General features: G+C 37.0%; 1 protein-coding gene across 32 annotated transcripts in view; it reads right to left on the bottom strand.

The window, feature by feature from the left end:
• Positions 1 to 20,245, bottom strand: part of Nrxn3 (neurexin 3) — a 1,618,001-nt gene that overhangs the window by 973,376 nt on the left and 624,380 nt on the right. For 26 of the 32 annotated variants that reach the window (XR_015621666.1, XR_015621667.1, XR_015621670.1 and 23 more), the window contains 2 exon segments: positions 8,614 to 8,817; positions 2,376 to 2,402 (listed from right to left, as the gene is read on the bottom strand). Coding sequence is in view for 24 of the 32 variants with exons in the window: in XM_087552049.1 (XP_087408175.1) it covers positions 2,376 to 2,402; positions 8,614 to 8,817 (231 nt within the window). In the remaining 8 variants the exon portion in view is untranslated. 32 annotated transcript variants of the gene reach the window in all.

The following is a 20,245-nucleotide window of genomic DNA, read 5'->3' as shown; positions in this document are numbered from 1 at the left end:
TATCCTGATGGGTTCTGTAAGATTAACTGACAGCATCTTAAGTGATTATCATGAGAATTGAAAAGTAAGACTTCAAATAAAATCCATCCAGCCCTTAAATGAGGACTAGTTACGTACTCCCGATGCTGTGACCAAGTGGCTTGAGAACATACCCTTGCTGCAATGTGTTCCTCTCAAGGATGCCCATGGTTCCAAGGAGAAAACACTCTATCAGCTTTTCCCAGCCATGATAATCCTGGTACAAAACACTGGAACCATCCTGGATTAGTCATAAAGGATATATGAAATTGACTTCATGAGCAAGTGGGGTTGGAACAGAGAAACACCTGTTGATATCTTGATCAAATAACCTTCACTTCTTCTCTTGAAGTAATTCTCAGAAGTCAATGCAGTCTGGGAATGAGACTTTCTACTTCATGTTCAATTCCTATCTAGCCCCTATATGTCAGTTCAAAAGGAAAGGAAAAATCTTCTCATAGGAATGCTATAATTTCTAAAGAAATCAGACTCAAGTCTGACATATAAGATTCCACATATGAAATGTCCAAAAAATGTGCAGAAAAACGTGTACATCAGTAATTGCCTGGGGCTAAGGGTAGAAGCAGGATTTAAATGCAAATGAACAAGTGAGGAACCTGGTGAGTGATGGCAGTGACCTTAATGTGATGGAGGTGAGGCCTGCACAAATTTATAGACTTAATTTGTAGGCTCTTGATCAGTGACTTCGGGGGATCAAAATTATATCCTTAAATGCTGTTTAAAACAACAAAATCTCTTAAACTTCAGGCTTTGGAAAGAAAGAGTGTTTTAATTAGGCTTTTAGCCATCTAAATAACATGAGAAATTTCTGCCTAATTAGAAATATTTTAACACAGCAAAATAGGACATTGCTTAAAATAACTGTAAGTAATGCCAAGATACATGTAAAACTTTCTCTGGAGGGTTTGTTTATATGTGTAACTTTTCTTACATTTCCTTGATGTTTTCCTAAAATGTGAAGAACTATGCCTTATTAATTTGTCATACTGATACTACATGTAAGATAGAAGGCTGACCCAGCTACTATATAATTCTTGTAAGATCTTTTAAGTCAATGAAAGATATGTTTGTTTGTTATTCCCTCTCTGCATTCATTCCTCTAGGAAGATTCTAGTAAAGAAAAGGCCAGAGCCCAGATAACACCATGGTGTAGGATGCTTAAATGATTGAATTGCTCTTCCAAAATGCTCCAAAGACTATATTCCCTAAATGCAGAATGGAGTCACATCTGGTAAAGAGAAGTATACAGAAGTGATGAAGACTACTTCCAGACAAGTCAGTGAAGCATACTGTTTAACTACCCAAGATCTCTCCTTTCTGTGGATGCAGAACTGATGTTTTCCAAGGGGGTTGACCTACCTCAAGAAAGAATCCTACAATCTTGACTTGAATTATATCTTTGAAAAAAGTGGTCTGGGAGAGCCATTCAACTGGCACTAGACTTCATTTGAATTAGAAAGAAATCCTTCTGTTGTTTTGAGTCACTGAAATTTTAGGATGCCTTGTTATACAAGGGAGTATTAATTAGACCAGCTGGCATAAGACACAAGAATACTCAGTGAATATTTTCCTTTTTAATCATTATGGCCTATTCTTTCCAGTCCCATCTTTTCTTTGTCTTCCTCTTTCCCATCCTCCTCACCTATAGTTAATGTTCACTTTTAAGACAGAGAAAGAGAATGGAATGTTTTCAGCATATATATTCTTAGGATCTTTCTTCAAGAGCTGGGACATTTGAGTGGAAAATAGGGAAAAGGATGAATGGTCATCCTCCTTCAGAGGAAATCGTTGAGTCTTTTTGGTTAAAATGTTGCATCATCTCCAAGAACAGGCTTTTGCCTGCCCCTCTCAAATCCCCTACAGTGATAAATGCCAGGAAAGAAATGTCAGAGTCAGCAGCCACCTCTGGGTCATGAACTTTGCATCTGTTGCATCTGTAGGCTACAATTTGGGGTAGTGGAGAAGTGCGTACTGGCTGCTCTCAACTAAGGGTTTTCGTTCACCCCAAGGCTAAGTTCCTGAAGACAACACATTACCATTGTAATTAATTTTCAGGTGACTGCAGCATCCACAGACCTTTCCTCCTTTTCTGCACATAGAACAAATGCAAGAAAAGGGGAGAAGGGAGGACCCGCCTCCATCAGAGACACCATACACAAAGACTTATAAAAACCATCACCCCAACCCTCAAAATTGTTATCTCTGACTCCCCTCCAAAACTTGTCAAAAAAATAAAACAATCCAAATAAAAGCAGTGCTCATAAAACAGTAAACAAAATAAAGTCAGTTTTTCTTTTCTTTTTAAAGAACAAAATGAAACTTGAGGAAAAACTTACTGGAGTTACAGTTTATCCTGATACAGTCTAGATGGGGAAAAATAAATGAAAGATGAAATTGCATCCTTCAAGGTAACAGCTGCAGACATCCAAAAACAATCAGTCCACCCTTCCGGGGACAGACACACGCAAGAAATGTGGCCATTTTATATTTATATATATACATATACAATATGTACAAGATTAAGGGTGGGTGTATATGTACAGTATATTACTTAGTAAAGTTGGATACATATATATATACACACACACACATATATACACATATGTATAGAGATATATACTGGTATACATATATATCCACAATAGACATCAAGACTAATTTTCTCTCTCTCTCTCTTTTTTTTTTTTTTTGGTTTTCAAAAATTACCTATTCATTCGCATAAAATATTACACCATTGGGTTTTGAAATGTTAATTTTGTCATATTTCAGAAATTAGAAAAATTCTTCCACCAAATACAGATTATTATAATTATTAGATTATTATAATTTATAATTATAATTTATGTCCTTAAACTGATCTTTGAAAGCAATAACGAGAATTTTGAATTAGAGTTCCAAATGTAATCACCAGTCTGGCACATTGTATCATTTTTTTTAAAAAATATATACCCTTGAAGTTTCACAGGGTAGTATTTAACCCTTTCTCTTTTTCTAAAATCCAGCTCCCTCCACCCTCATTTTAGGTTGGGCCCCAAAGACTGTTGAAATTTGTGTAGGCACACTTGCCATCACCCTTAGACACGAGGAAAGGGTTAACACCACCTGGTCATTTTCTTTCATAAAATGGCCACTTGCAAACAGCTAACCGCACAAACACCCATCACAGATTTTAGAGAGGTGGGGTCAATCAGGTGTAGGGTACAAAAAAACCCTAGTAGGTTGTTACAATTGATTGGCTTTCCTGATTGTCATTGGTTCAAAGGCTCCCAGACCAGCCCACTCACGAAGCCTATCTCTGTCTTCCTGCCCAAATGCCCAGACGAAATGAAGTGTCTAGAGCATTCAGGGAGAAGGCAGGGCAGGTGCGTGTGGAGGAGGTCATGGGTTCCTTTGACATCCTGCCTATTTTATTCTGCAAGTTTGTATCACAACAAGAGAAAAATCTTTTGGTTTGGGTTTTATCTCTTAAATGGGAAACGTGGGAAAGAATTGTCTAATTGCCTGCTGACAACCACAACTCGATATTCTGTGCCAGAGCTCAGAGTAGCTATTGCTTTATTAATTACTGTCTGGCAGTTATAGACACACATGATGGGAATTACTGAGTGGAGCCATGAGAGGCCAGTGGGGAACTGGGCAGCAATGGCTAGAGAAATATCTTGGCAACTGTTACCAAACTGCTGAGATGGACCTCGGGGTAGTTTGGGTTGGTGGAAACTCCACTCAGGATTTATATCACCTCAGAGTTTAAAAGGCCAAAGCCAATGATGAAGAAAAAAAGCTATAAGGGAAACATATCAGTGAATAAACTCTTTTTCTGCTTAAGGCTCACCCAATAGTTTTCAGAGGACAAGTGTGACATTATGCCACTGTTTGTGTTCCACTAAAGTGAGCTATTTTAAGTGGACATGTGAAATAGGAATTAGTGGCAACCAGGCCAACAGAATAAAACTATGCTCAATCCAGTTAAGAGAAATTTATAACGTCCAGTCACCCTGAAGACGGAGGAAGCAGGCAGGTTGCTCTTAATTTTTTATTCATTTTGTTCCCCAGAAGAACATCTCTTGAGAAAAATCTGGGTTTGGTTTCGTGCGGTTAGGTTTGTCATGTGTCGTCAACCGCAACAGAAAAGTGGGAGCAAACAGCCCTGGAGCAATTGGTACGATCACCAGACAGAGGAGGCCATGCCCCTAGCAGGGCTGGGGAGGTGAACAGGCAGGGAGGAGGGGCTGGACTTGTGCTATTCGTAGGCTAACCTCACCCAAAGCTGGAGAAATACCTCTTCCTGACTTATTGAAGAAGAAGGGGAGGAAATATGGGGAATGGGTAGACATGCTTAGGAAAAAAGGGAAAAAGGGGTGGACCTAAAGCCACCAACCCAAGGACTGCCACCAAGAAACAGTTTTCCTCTCTGCTTGTGTGAGGTGGAGTATTTCATCTTTAGATGGGAGTCTGGTATAAGGAGAGGCATTTCAGTTTAGCTCACCTTCCTGGGCATGCACATAGATCCATGAAGTTTAAATAGTACATTTAAATCAACATGATCAAGTTGGGATTTTCAGGAATGGCTGACAATATGTTTAAGTCACAGTACATTTAATCATTCTATTATTTTACCTAAAGAATAAGTGTTTGATGGGAAAAATACATCCCCAGTATCTTTTCTAGAAGTTCTGAGGCTACAGTCTTATTGGTGAGAGCATATATATATATATATATATATATATATATATATACATACATATATATATATATGTGTGTGTGTGTGTGTGTGTGTGTGTGTGCTGTGTATGTATGTACATGTATATGTATATGAAAAAATGAGTGAGCCAGAAGAATGATTTGGGGAAAGCCATGCCCTTGATGTCTATCTTCTATAGCAGCCAGAATGCTCTCTCTCTGACTGAAAAAAGTTGGCCCAAGTACATTTGGGTATGTGTGCGTATGTGTACCATTTGTTTTGTTTAGTTCCTCTGGTTTACTTCAGTGAACTGGGAGAACCAATGGCTTTCCATACTGGTGAACTTTGCACTAGACCTGAAGCGATGAGTGCTTCTGTCAGCTATGTGATTTTCATTTATGCTAAAGCAGTGTTCAGGATGTCTAGAGAAAGAATATCTGGAGAAATCAATTGCGGTTGGCTGAATGCCTAACACTGCTCTTAGAAACTCTAGTGGGAGGGGAAGACTCCCAGAACTATGCTGAGGATGCCAAAGGCTGTATCCTTATCAGTGGCTTTTCTGTAATGTGGCTCAATTAAAACTGAGTACTAAGGCAAAGAGGGATCCCCTGTGTGGATGTTTCAAGGATGACTATCAAGAATGTTACCATTCAGACAATCCCGTCACTGACCTGTATTGTGTAGATCAAAATGTCAACACATAAGGATCCAGCAGTTTAGAGACAGGGGTTCTAATCTCAGCTCTGCTACTAACTCCCTACAGAAGCTTCATGTTTATAAAAGCAAACATTAAAAAAAAACCACTTTGCTGATTTAAAATAAAGCACAATCTTTGAGATCTTTAAATTTACTTCGATGTCAAAATACTGTTAGTTCCTTTTGTAGTCCACAGGGGACAAATACTGGTTGATCAACAGCTGGCTTTAAAACTTTTAAACTCATGATACCTGGTGTACAACGCTTTGTGCACCTGCTTAAGACTACATATTCCTATCTTCAGCAAAGAAAACCTTAGGAAAATTCTAGCCTAATTGGCATGTAGAAGTTATGTCAGAGAAATATATACTAGGTTTTTCTCATAGGAGATCACATAGGCTAGCAAGTTGAATGAATCTGGAATATGTTTCGTGTGTGCTGTAGGAGGGGAACAACTTAAAATACAAACACCCAAGAGGCTAGCCTGAGCTACTTCAGGCTAGAGAACTTCAGGCTCTCTTTGGCTACAGAATGAGACTTTGCCCAAGGAAGAAAATATAGGAAGAAAACAAAGTTAGTTTTGTGAGAGGCTATGTATGGATGCAAATTGTGCTTGACAATAATTTTCTTCTGTAGTTAACAGAAGGAAAAAAATGACTGTAAAAACGAAGGAGAAAATGTTTGGGAGAGGGAATGCTAAAAACCTCAAGACAAATCCTGAATATGAAGACTGTATGCAGCACAAGGATTAATGTTTAATTTCCTATGTCAGGCTTGAAAGAAAATTATATAATCCAAAGTCATAGCTGTGATGTGCCATAGCCCCGGGACAGAAGCAAACCACTCTCTTCTTTAGGAAGAGAACTGTGTTCTAATGATGTCCAGATTCTTTCCGCCAGGTTGTTTCAGCACAGTAGGAGCTAGATAGAGGCTGAGCTGACGAGTGTCCAAAGGCAAATGCTGTTCTTTTAGAAGGCTTGGGTCCCAGGTTTGGCCACAGTTTAAAATGGAAAAGCTGTGAATGCTGTGTTTCTAAGAATATATTTAGCATCTATGAATAAGTCAGTGTGTGTGTGTGTGTGTGTGTGTGTGTGTGTGTGTGTGTGTGTGTGTCTGTTGTCTGAGAGATAGGGAGAGAGAGAGAGAGAGACAGAGAGAGAGAGCCAGAGAGAGAGAGAATATCTTATATTTCTATTCCTCATTGCCCATCTTTCAGCCCTTTTCCCTTGGAAGGTGGTGCCTGTCAAGGTTGCCTTCATAACTTCACACAACAGCATTTAATGAGGAAAACAAATTGTCTACTAGAAGACACACATGGACTCTCTGGGATGCTGTGAGGCTCCTTCTCGCCCATATTTACATATTCCTCTTACTTCAAAGTTGGCAGAGAAGGAAAGATTGTCTTTTCCTTTTCTGGGGTTGAACTACACAAGGTCTCATATTTGGTTTGGTCCTTTATATCATGCTTTTGGGTGGGCCATTGGTCTCTCTGCTGTTTTACCAGAGAAGTAAATTAGGATAACTGGTTGTTGGTTTTAGGTAATGTAACATGCTAGGTTTGGTCCAGTTGAGGAGGGGAGGGTTCTGTGGGAGGGCAGGCGGGAGGGGCAGAGGGATGCCAGTCCCTGTAGGCTTCTCAGTACTCTGTGTTCTCAAGGCTGTTTGCTATGCGGGCCGCAGGCTTTGGGCCTTTGAAGGGTTGAATACCATCTTTTGATTTACCATGGCGGATGGTAGGGAGGATTGAAAACTCAAGAATACAGATACACACACAGTAAAAGTTCCAGCAACAGAATAATAGTTAAAAAGAACAAATCTAAAATAATCAAATACATACATATACACCGACAAGAAAAAAACAAAACAAAACAAAAAACAAGAGACATACCAAAAACTAAAGGCAGTGAGAAGAGACAGGAAAAAGTGCACTGTGTCATAAATGCTAAAAACCGGAAGTAAAATAAAAACACAGAACTAAATGAGCCACTACTCAAAACAGTCCCATGTCTTCAAGGTTTTTATGTTTTGGAATCAGTACCAGTTGACTTGACAGCAGATCAAAGTTAATGTTTATTTAGAAACATCCTTCAGTCAGCACAGGTTGGTTTTTCAATGCTATTAAATCAGGTACATTTGTCTGTGGCTCTGACCAATCTTTCTTTAATAGCTCTACATCCAAACATGGTCTACAAGTCCACATGGATCCACCAGCTGAGCAGCGTGGATTCAGCTAAATCATTCATTCTGACATCGCTGAGCATTTGGCTTTCCGTTAAGTGAAAAGAGCAGAGACACGAGTGTTTGTTTTCTTTCAAAGCTAGGAGGTTCCGATTCTCCAGAGAAAATATTTAGAATCCAGTAAAGAGAGTCAATAGCAGGGAGGAACGTGAGGCTGTGAGGTTCTAATGGATATCCATTAGAGGTCCCTGCAGGGGAAGAACACATCTTGTCCTAGTAAAGCTACAGATTTGAAATCATCATTTTCATTTTCAAATCTAGGTAAAGTTAATATGTGTAGAATGGGGCAAATTATGTGTACATTATGAGGCAACATTATTCATACCCAAAGAGCTGCCAGTAAGCGATTAAGAACACCTAAGAGGAAGACAGGTGTGAGTCCAGGAGGCACACCATGCTCTGAACTGTTTCCAGTGGGATAAAAGGGACAGTGTAACTTGCTGTTTGTCCTGCTAGGAATGAACTTAAGATCTCAGTACTATGGGGGCCACCAGAATAATCCATAGGAATAGCTACTATGGAATTAGAAACAAGGCACAGTGTAGCTCTCTCCCACCCACCCTCCCATTTTGTCTCCTCCCTTCTGTCTTTGACTGTTTTGAGTGGTGACCAATGAGGTGGATTTAATGGGAATATGATTTATTGATCAAAAGATGGACCAAAGTAGCGTGTTTTACACAAAGCTAAACAATTCCAAAAAATCAAGAAAGGAAACTTAGAAAACAAATAATCTAGTAAGGAAGTCACCACCGTCAGAGACCAAAAATTGACATCAAACCCTCATGCAGAAACAAGGAGAAGGTATTTGTTGCTGGTTTTTTTTTTTTAATCCATGGTCTATTAAACAAGAGGTGAGTGGCTAACTTTCAAGAAACAAAGAATTCAATGAAAAAAATGGAAATCAGAAAAGAAGGGAAGACAAGCCCAAACAGAATGACAGAGGGTCCTTCATACGATACCTAAGTTAACCATGAGCTTGACACGCCCACCATCCAACTCTAGACGCAGTGTATCTGCAGAATCCCTGGAGGTAGTCGCTACCAGTAGCCCATAGGCTCGCTGGGACATGAACCGGAAGGAAACATCCTCTGCCTCTGTGTGCATCACCATGGGCATGATGACCTTCATATACATGCTGCCGTCATAGCTCAGGATGGATGCCTCTGTCAAAAAGAGAGTAGAGATCATTAGCACAAGGGACGTTAGAATTTGAATGGCCTTTTTCCTTATAGGCTGAGTAGAGCCAGCACCATTTTGGTAATGAAGTAATCTTTTTAATACAAATCTGCATTAAAAATTTAGTTAGTAAATGGTTGCTGCTCAGATGTTTTACGGTAAATATGCAGGTGAAACAGAAACCCTATGTTGAAAAAAAACCCAGAAGGTAAAAATAACTGTATTAAAATACAAAATGGTTAAATGACAGCTGCAACATGTGTCTGGAAGAGAAAAGGAAATGTGGGGTACCAGTGACTAAGGCAGGCAGAGTAGTGTCTGAGCAGGTCTTGGTAATAGAAGGGTTATAAAAACAGAAATAAGAACATCAGATCTTACAAAAAGAATAAATATCTCTATAAACAAAGGAAATGAAAGAAATTCTTAGATAATAAAGAGTTATTCGATTTACAGCAGTCACCTTGCTATATCTATAGGTTTTATATCTGTGGATTCAACCAACCATGAATAAAAATGTTTAAGAAAGCCATCTGCGTCCAACAGGTGCAACTGGATAGAATTGCTTTCTTGATATGATCTCCTAAACAACAAATCATAACAAGTGTGTACATACTATTTACAGTCATTAGACACAGGAAGCAAGCCAGAAATTGTTTAAAATAGGGAGAAATATATGTGAAGGTCATATTCGAAGGTTGATTGTTTTTTATTGCTCGAGAAACCACGAAGTTGGTATCCTCAGACATGTGGGACCAATGAACCACAGATACCAAGAATGGGATTGCCTCTTTCTTACTTGTTGTTAAAGGTATCTTAAGCCTGGAATAAAATCAGTAGCCCTTGGAAGTACCTTGGTGGTAATTAAGCAGTTGAGAGCTCACAATGCTTTTCAAATTAATTTATTAGTATGCTGCATACCAAAGATCTTTCTAGATGTTGAAGGCTTGAGAGCAGTGCAAAGAGACAAAGACTCCATTTTTAAGTATAGAAAGAACTGGAACAGTGAAAGACAGGATGTAGGTAGACCACAAGCAAGATTTTGAAACTGTCACAACCCTACCCCATTTACATACATAAAGTCTCTTGAAAGGCACGCACAAACATATCTGGAAAGCAATGTCACTCAGAGAGAACCCATATTACCTAAAGCTGTGTATTATGAATTAAAAATTCTAAAGGGGTCATAAAAATGTGAAAGTTAAAGGAACCATCATAATAAAGGGCAAATGATGGTCTGTTAGACTGGATCATAATCTAAGTTAGCATGTGACCCAGGTAGGAAAGAAAATACTTCATCTTTCAGAAGTGCAAAATCAGAAAATAAAAAAAGATATCTAAAATATATTGAGAATTTTATTTTTTGGTGCTTTCTAGAGCTATACATCCATTAAGAAGTCATTTAATCCTTAGGAAGACAGTGAGAAAGACATTATTATATTTTACAGAAACACCAGATTACATGGCTAATATATAACAGAGCTGGAGACTGAATGTAGCTATTATGATTCTTGAACTTGTGTGCTTAACATCTGCCAAACTACAAAAAATTAAATTAGGCACACATTATACTTCTAAGTATCAAAGCAAAGCTATAATGCTTCATGGTAAAATGTGGCACTCTGTGTGTCTGAGTGTGTGTGTGTGTGTGTGTGTGTGTATGTGTGTGTGTGTGTGTGTACTTATGCCATTATTTATACTCATATATTATTTATTAATGTCCAATTTATATAAGCAACTATAGTATATGTATTCTAAATAATCCATTGTCAAAATAAATATGCAGTGATCTGTGTAATTATGAACCTTATTAATCATCAATGTGCATCCTCCATACATAACCACATAAATGCTGACTTCTTTTCAAGAGATATTAGTGATTAAGTGAGCCATTAAATGAGTGGCTTTGATGCATTCAACTTAAATATATTTCAAAATTAATGACTCTTCTTTTTCCTCTGAATATCTGTAGCATCAGATACACAAATGTAAATGCAGGCACATGTTCTGTTAATATTAATAGCATCACAGAATCAATATAAGGTGACCTTGGAGTAAAGTAGTCACTGGTTTGAAATCAGTTGTAAATCTTGGTCTGCATCTCTTTTTGAAATGCTGCATGTTCTGTTACAAATACAAGGCATTTTCAAGGGGTGGGTATTTTTCATGTAGATAATTTAATTCAGAAGTCAACTGAAACAAAATCTGTTCTATGGGTTCACATTAATATTTTTAAAAGATTTTGGGCCCAAAGACTGCTGGGACTAAAATACTATTTGCATGTGTGAGTGTGGGTGTGTAGGAAAGGCATGAATTTATAAAGAAAAGTTGAATGGAAAATGTGGCACATTTTACACAATGGAGTACTACTCAGCTATTAAAAACAATGACTTCATGAAATTCTTTAGGCAAATGGATGGAACTAGAAAATACCATCCTGAGTGAGGTAACCCAGTCACAAAAGAACACACATGGTATCCACTCACTGATAAGTGGATATTAGCCCAAAAGCTCGGAATTCCCAAGATACAATTCACAGATAACATGAAACTCAAGAAGACAGAAAACCAAAGTGTGAATACTTTAATCCGTCCTGAAAGCGGGGGACAATATACTCACAGGAAGAAATAAAGTGACAAAGAATGGAGCAGAGATTGAAGGAAAGGATATCCATAGGGATCCATTCCATATGTAGTCACTAAACCTAGTCACTATTGCTGATGCCAAGAAGTGCTTGCTGATAGGAGCCTAATATGGATGTCTCCTGAGAACCTTACTGTAGCTAACCATAGGACTGAGCACAGGGACCCCAAAGGAAGAGTAAGAGAAATGACTGAAAAAGCTAAAGAGGTTTGCAACCTCATGGAAAGAACAATATCAACCAAGCAGACCCCACCAGAGCTCCCAGGAACAAAACCACCAACCAAAGAGTATGCATGGAGGGACCCATGGCTCCCGCCACATACATAGCAGAGGATGGCATGTTCTGGCATTAATAGGAAGAGAAGCACCTTGGTTCCATGAAGGCTCTTTTCCTCAGTGTAGGGAAATGCCAGGGTGGGAGGGGAACATCCTCATAGAAGCAGGGGGAGGGGAAATGGGAGGGAGGAACCGAGAAAGGGAATAACATAAAGGGGAAATGTAAATACATAAACTATCCAATAAAAAAATTACAATGCTATTACCCATATTGGCAATAAACCTAAAAATTAATAAGAAAAGTGACCCAATCTAAAATTTATCATATAGATTATTGAAGACTGGAAAATTACACCATGAATTGACTCTGTTCGGGCACTTAAATGCTCCCTGTGATGGTATTTGATCCTCTATTCCCAGGATTTTAAATCGCCCAAGAGATATTCGCTTTGGATGCATCGATGAGTTTGCTAGCACATGGCTTTAACTGAGAAGAAAAGGCCCACTTTGACCATGTTCATAATTATTTCATGGACTAGGTTTCTGAACTGAGTTAAAAGAAGTAAGCCAGCTGATCAACGACAACCATCTGTCTTTGCTTTCTCAAGTCGAGCCATTGCAAGTGGCCCCATCACGCCCCTGATAGCCTGCCTTATTCACTGTGATGTACTCTACCTTGTCAAACCTTGTAGCAAATAAATCTTTCCCCTGCAAGATGCCTTCTTGTCAGGAATTGATCACAGTGATAAAAGCAATTAATATCATCTCCTTCACTTTTATTCGTTTAATTTCTTCACTAAGCCCTTCCATCGTCCTTGAGTATACTCCAATATCTTCTTTTAATTGCTTTAGTGAATTTAAACCATGCTTTCTGGGCTACCTTCTTAGCGTTTTCTAAGGATCCTATGGTGTTCATCTTAGTTTGTAAGAGTCTACCTAATCTCTGTACTAACATAATTCCAGTAAAAGTTAAAAGCTTGATTTGTAATTCTGAGAACTTAATCCACTCTACCATTGAGCTAAGTTCACAGACTAGGATATGAAAACCTTACTATTATATGACTCTCGTACCTTGTCCTATTTATGTGCTATGATTCATATTTCATATGTCTGTGTGTGCACATATGTGTGTAATACACATCAAGAATAATAATGTATTGTTATAATAATTGCCTTATAAAAATGTATGTCATTCTAAGAAGCTAAGAGAAGAAAAGCTCAAATACGTTCAGTGAGTTCTGGGGGATGGGAATTATTTTTTAAAATTTTTTATTAGATACATTTCTTTACTTACGTTTCAAAAGTTATTCCCCTTCCCGGTTTCCTGTCCATAAGCCTCCATTCCATCTCTTCCCCCTCCCCCATATGAGTGTTCTCCCTATAATCCCCCTAATTGCCCCCCCCATATTCCCGAGCTTTATTTTTAATTAAGCCTATTATTTAATGTGTTAACTCTTCGTTTCTTTATTTCTTTCTGTAGATTGAAATTACCATCTGTTGTCATTTCTTTTTTTCAAATATAGCTTCATTTACTTAGCTTTATTGTCAAATATATGGCAATTCTATATGTTATACCCACAACAATGCAATTTTAAAGATATTGCCTTATGTACTTAACTTTGTAAATCAGTATGAGAAAGAAAAGACATGTAAATACAGTCTCTTATTAGATACATAATCACTTTTACCAGAGTTCTTTTTCCCACATAAATTCAAATTAATATGTATTTTCACTTCCAGTCTCAACAAACTCTTACTTGTAATTGCAAGGGAAATGGGCTATTAATGGAGTCTATAGTTTTGCTTATTGATGGATATTTATTCCATTTTAATTTTTCAGGCAGCATTGCCATAGGCAGTCGATAGTTTCTTCTCCTCAGATATGTTGGATACTGTCCCACTGCCTTCCATCTCCATGGCCCCTTAAGAGATGTCAGCAGTCAATCTTACATTGATGCATGCACATATTTTTTCTTTGTTGCTTCTTTTGTTCCTCCTAAATTTTCTTTTCCAGCATTTTTACTATTTTTCTTTTAATTTTGAGCAGAGAAGAGAAACAGAATTTTAATTTTGCATTTATCCTAGTTTAGAGTTCACTGAGATTTGTAGATATGTAGATTAGTGTTTTTCATTCATTTGGGGAAGTCTATAGGCATGCTTTCAACAACATCATTTTTCCTTTTATATCTTTTACTTAATTCTGTATACACACACACACACACACACACACACACACACACATATATATATATATATATATATATATTCACACAAACATATTTTAAGGTATCTCACATGAAGGTATATGTATCTGGATTATTTTTTTTCTATTTACAGGCCTAGACCTGTTGATCTATCTTCAAATCGACTGTGTTCTTATCAGTTGAAATTTGTCTTTGAATCTATCTGGTAAATGTCTTATTTACATACTGTGCCTATCAATGTGCAGATAGTTATTATGTACATTTTAACTCTTTATTGCCATCCTCTATGTCAGAAGTTATTGATATTTCCCATGTATGAATCTCTTTTACCTAAGACAATTTATTTGATTGTGTGTATAGTAAGTATATGAAATAGACAAATAATGTGATAATAAATCACAAAGATATTTATCTTAATATAATAGTCTGGTATATGTTATCATTTTGCCACATATTAAATTCAAAGATAAAATGCTTTTTCATTTTGTGCTTTTTCATTTTGCATAAAATTATATTAGTGACTGGGTATCTGATACTGTAAGAGATACAGCACCTTTAATATTTTTGAATCAATTAATATTTTTGCTTCATAATCAGCAATAATGTGAAAGGCACTTTTTTGAACAAATATTACAAAATAATATGAGTATAGTTTATTTAAGGTCATCGCTGAAAGTGTTGTAAATTCTGTTCTAATTCCAAGCTCTAAACTGGTGTAATAAGTTTTTGTAAACCAAGTGATCAAGTCGGTGATTTTTACAACTACATATTCTAATGCAAAAATTCAAATATAAACTAATTTGATATTAGTCTATCAAGTTAGTATATATTTGAATGATATTGTACTAGAAATGTGTGCTGCTGAATAATAGTAAAAACTATAAAAGATAATAAAAGTTCTTTTCTATAATTAAAATGTCAAATATTTCAGAGTGAGGGATCCATGCATATGGTCAAAATATTTCAGATCATAATAAGTCATTGCTTTCTATTGAGCTAAGCAATTCTCTGCAGCATTTATTGAGGTATGTAGTATAGCACAGAGACATACATGTGCAAAGTATACATACTGTGTGTTCACAACCAAGGCTGCAGTAAAGTTCTATGATGTAACATGGACAAATACATCCAGAAATATCTTGTTTGTTATCATTAATTTTTAATTTATGTTTGGCCATTATGCACTCATAAACATTTTACTATTGCCATTCTTTTTTGCAACATCATACTGAGTTACTGGAAGCCTAATGGAGAGGAATCCTGATCCACAGTTTAAGAAGTCAGCCTCTATTTGATGAGTCACTATTATCTTGTTTTCCTTCAATTCTTTTAATTTAATTTCTCTTACATCTTTGAACACATCTATAACATTGCTCTGGTAGTTTTCATTGGTAAAGTTCAATATACACTTCCCTGAAATGGTATCTTGTCTCCTGTGCCTATCTCTGAGTACCATTTTCAATGTACTATTTTGTTGTATATCTAACAATATATTATTACAAATCTAAACACTGACCCCACAAGCATCAAATCTTTTCTTGTTCATTTGGAGACTTGGATGAATAAATTCTGTGTTTTATTTTCCTAGTAGGATGCCAAAATATCCCTGTATAGACATTTTCCCAGTTTGCTGTTTGGCTTGGCTCCCTAGGTGTTACTCCCAGATCAATATAAGCCACTTGCTGTTCAAATATAGACTTGAGCCTCTTTAGTATATTTGATTTTACCCCTTATCTATCAGATTGTGTGTCTTGGAGACTGCTTTCAGGAAGTGTATGATTTTGTCTCATTTTTAGCCAAGGATTAGTAACTTGGCAATGATTCTTCTGTCACCGATAGGGTAGTGGTTTAAAAACCAGCAAAGTTTTTAAGTCTTCCAGATCATTAAGGATGAATGTAGTTTTATTCTTAAAGTTGGTCTGCAAGAAGTAAATCCCAGGTAAGAGCGGTTTATTATTTAGCCAAAAAAGATCATCCTTAAATGCAATGAGCCAATAGGAAGTCCTGAGAATATATGTTGTGCCCAAGTCCTATTCTAATTACTCTGGGTTGGGTCAAAAGTATCCAATGTAAATACGTTTTCGGATCTATAGGAAAGAGTGTAACACAGCATGGTTCCACAGTTTTTAATCCATCAGATATCTATTATTTTATAATGATCTTCTTTCTGAGTACTCTCTCACTGTGCTCGCTGTCCATGGTACTTCAGAGATCTCTGCTGATTTTGAGCAACTTTCCACCAAAAACCTTTGCTGTTTTACAAAATTTCTTTTCCATATAGTTTTCTAAGCTCTGTCCCAGATATCCTCTCCCCATTTATCTTCACATGCCAAGCAAAGAAAGTTCTTTCTACTCCTCCCCGACTGCTTGCAGAATTAACAACCTAATTATTTATGAATGATGCTTCCTTTGTAGGAGTAGATATTAGAATGAGGTAGAAAGATGTAGATCAGAGGTTCTAAGCCTGTGGGTCATAACCCCTCAAAGGGGGTGACTATCAGAGAGCCTGCACATCAAATGTCTACTTTATGATTCATTATAGTAGCAAAAGTCATTACAGTTATGCAATGGTAATGAAATAATGTTATGGTTGGGAGATAGCACAACATTAAGAACTGTATTATTAAAGGATCACAGAATTAGGGAGGTTGAGAAACACTGAAATAGATGCTGGTCTTCCAAGCTTGCCCTACTTACATAGAATATCTTTCCCATGAGTAAGCTGGTTCAAAGACAATTGTAGCTCTGGTAGTATTGACTTTCTGGAACTGAGATACATATTCTTAAAGAGTTGCTGGTAGTCCCATCTTACTGGTTTGTGGCTGCCCAGGAGGTTATTTTTGCAACAAAGAAGCGGGGAAAAGTTAGAAGGTTCCAATAGTAATCACTTCTGGGATAAAACTGTAATCTTAGAAAATGACTGAGAAGGGAGCCCTGGTCATGTTTTCTTAGTACAGCCACCTGGAATAAAGCTGCTATATCAAGCAGCAGATTGTAGTGAAGACACGAGCAAATTGTGGTTTACACATCACGACTCTTGCTACTGAAAATTAATGTATCCTCTTCTATCTCTCAATATGTGATTGTGTCCACAGGCAGCTGACTTGCATGTCTGTGCAGGACCATGAAATCTAGATGTTGGTGTCAAATGGCTTTATTACTTTTTGTTTTAGTTTTAGAGACAAGTTAACTCACTTAACTTGGAGCTCACTGGTTCGTTTAGATTGGCTGTCCAGTGAGCTCCATGAAGACTCTTATCTCTGCCATCCTCCATCTCCCACAGCATATAAACCTTCCGAATTACAAAGTCCACAATCCCAGCTGAGATTACAGAAGAGCACTGCCATCTATATGATGACTAGAGAGTCAAATTCAGCTAATCGTCCATCCATATCAAGTGTTTTAACCAACAGAACTCCTAGTAGATTTATCAGCAAAATGTTCATGTGATATTTTACCTTGTAGCAATTTTGGAGATTTTAAGAATTTACATTTTCATATTTTACATGTCTTACAAGTGCCTAAACCAGCCATTCCAAAGTCATCTTAGTACAAGCTCTTATAAATGTTTCAAATATTTTCGTACAGAAAATGTTCCTTACTTTCATTTGTTCTGGTAGGTCCACTTCTGGATTTCAACTGGCATAAATAATGTTAGCAGCCACTTTTATCTTATTTTCATGTTATTTTACTCTTATCTGGTTGTTCTGTTCCTCAAGCATTGCTTCACCCTCTGTTCTAGCCAGAGAGACAGCTATACCTCCGTTGTCAGAACTTCCTTCCCCCAAGTAAAGATAAAGGGAGTCGGCGCAGGAATATTGAACATTGTGATTAAAGTTAAAATGGGTTCTCTGCAATCCTTGTGTTAAACACTCTAGAAAGAAAATGGTTCTACTTTGTGAATTTCTTTTCTCTATACAAATCTTGAATTTTTTGAAAGTGAGAACAAACTCTCTATAGGATGTGGTAATCTAACAACATGAGGATTATGAGTTCCTTGAAATTTTTATTTTCAGTCCCTTTTAAAATAAGAATAAAATTAAGAATTTTATTTTTCAATAGTTCATACTATATTTTTTTAGTCTAAGAGAACAGATAGAGACCTGGGGAAGAAAAATACATAAACCTTGCAAGAGGAACTCATTTAAAGATGGAAATATGTATGTGCTATTTTAATTAAAGTGAACTTTAATCTTCCTGTGGTGAACGCAAGTTTCAAAATATGAATTTTAAATGGTGTTCTTTAAGAGGTATTATTTTCCAAGAGAACTCACTAAAATTTACAAAAGGTATTATTAAAAATGTGGGAAGATTGATGACATTGCTTGAACTCAGCTACCAATTAGAGGCAATGAAACAGGAGAACATCATTCTCTGAGGTTACCTCCTTCACCTCTGAATGCTGGTTGTGATTTTGTTATTTGATGCACATGTTGTGAAGGAAACGGGGTGACTCAAACTCTGCACCCTCCAAGAGCTGTCTATTGTGGTGACTGGCCTGGACTTTCCTCACAGAATGTTCTGCGTGGTAAAAAGAGCACACCCAAGACTCAGGTGTATGTTGTCAGTTGTTTAATGCAGATGACAGGCAAGGGGACCTGTAGGAAATGTTTGCCTTCCTCAGGGTCTGGGATATGGCCAACCAAGGTCAGCAGAGCATCCCTTGTGCATCTTTCTGACTGACCGTCCATGAAACCTCTGAACTCCAGATGAGCATCTCTGGATGCCAGCACTTTGTGTAGGTTGTATTCCTATACTCTGTCTCACAAACCATTGTATGCTGTCAAACAATATTGATGGAGACATTCTTATCACCTGAATATGAAGAAAAAATTCTTGGTAACTTGTCATTCCTCATGTGTCTTTCCCATTGCTGACTTCTCATTTAACTTTTGCAATAAGAACCACTAACAGCAAACATGGCAGGTTTGTCATTTTAGAGTCCACCTGGAGAGTTATTCAATGCATTGATTCTTCTCTTATTGTGGTAAAACAACTGATATGAGCAACTCAAGAAAGTGTTTAGTTTATTGAGTTTATCCCAGTTTAAATGATGTGGTTCATTATAGAAAAAAAAAACGGCATAATGGCATGATTTGAGGCAGCTGGTCACATGACAGTTAGCCACAGTCAGATGCAATCAGAGATGAACATTAGGGCTCAGCATTCTTTCTTCTTTTTGTTAATTTTTATTCCATTTTTAGGATATCATCGCCCTCATTGAAGTTAGGTAGCCTTCCTCAATTAGACCTTTCTGGAAACGCGCTTTAAGACATACCCAGAGGTGTGTCTTCTAGGTGATTCCAAACCAGTCAAGGTGACAATGATTATCATATTCAGACTGAGCATGGCTTGGAACCTCTGACATGTGCATACACTCATATTTATAATGAATAAAATCACGTGCGTGGTGCATTATTTAAATAATTTCCTTATTCTCACCAAGATTTTCAAGTACAATATTTTCATTTCAAGATATGGTTTATACCTTACATTTTTTATTGAATGTCTTTAAAAACTGGAACTCACAAATACTCATCAACTAAACTTGCTCAGGTGTGTGAATTTCTGTTTATGCACTTTCCTTCTGGGTTATATCATGATTTCCCATTATTTTTGAATAATTAATTTCCCATATTTATTGCAAAAGACATTAACAATAATTAATTTATTATACTTGGAGTTATATAATTTCAGCACTAGTAGTAAGTAGTTTAATTGTTTGCATTTACCTAACAACATTATTTTAATACAATATCAAAATCAGTAAGTATCTCACATAAGCATATTATATAAAATGTCATTTTGACTTACAGTTCAGGTTTTTGTTGTTGTTTTAAATCTGGCACTGAGGATCAAACACAGTTTATTAGGTATGCTTGGTAAGCATTCTACCACTGAGCTAAATCTCCAACTGTACAATCAGTTCTTATGCTGAAAAAAATTTCCAATTTGATACTTTGAGACAGTTTCTTTGTTAAAATGCTCTCCCTACACTCTGTAAATTCTCTCTCAAAGTCTTAGTCTGTAGATCAAGCTAGTTCCAAATTCACTACAGAGCTCACACTGACTTAAAATCTATAGTTGTCCTCCTGCCTTAGCCTCCTGAGTGCTGGTATATATATACATAAGAATGTGTGTATGCATGTATATATGTATGTATTATGTAGGTATATTATATATGTATTATGTATCTTTATGAGTGGTTGCATGTGTGCCAAAGCAGTTATGGAAGACAAAAGATTAGTTTGTGGAGCTGGTTTTCTCCTTCCAGCTTTATGTTTGTTCCAGAAAT

This window comes from Rattus norvegicus, chromosome 6 (genome assembly GCF_021556685.1).
Source record: "Rattus norvegicus strain SHRSP/BbbUtx chromosome 6, alternate assembly SHRSP_T2T, whole genome shotgun sequence".
Lineage (NCBI taxonomy): Eukaryota > Metazoa > Chordata > Mammalia > Rodentia > Muridae > Rattus > Rattus norvegicus.
The sequence above is the reverse complement of the archived record's forward strand: the minus strand, read 5'-3'. Positions and strand labels throughout refer to the sequence as shown.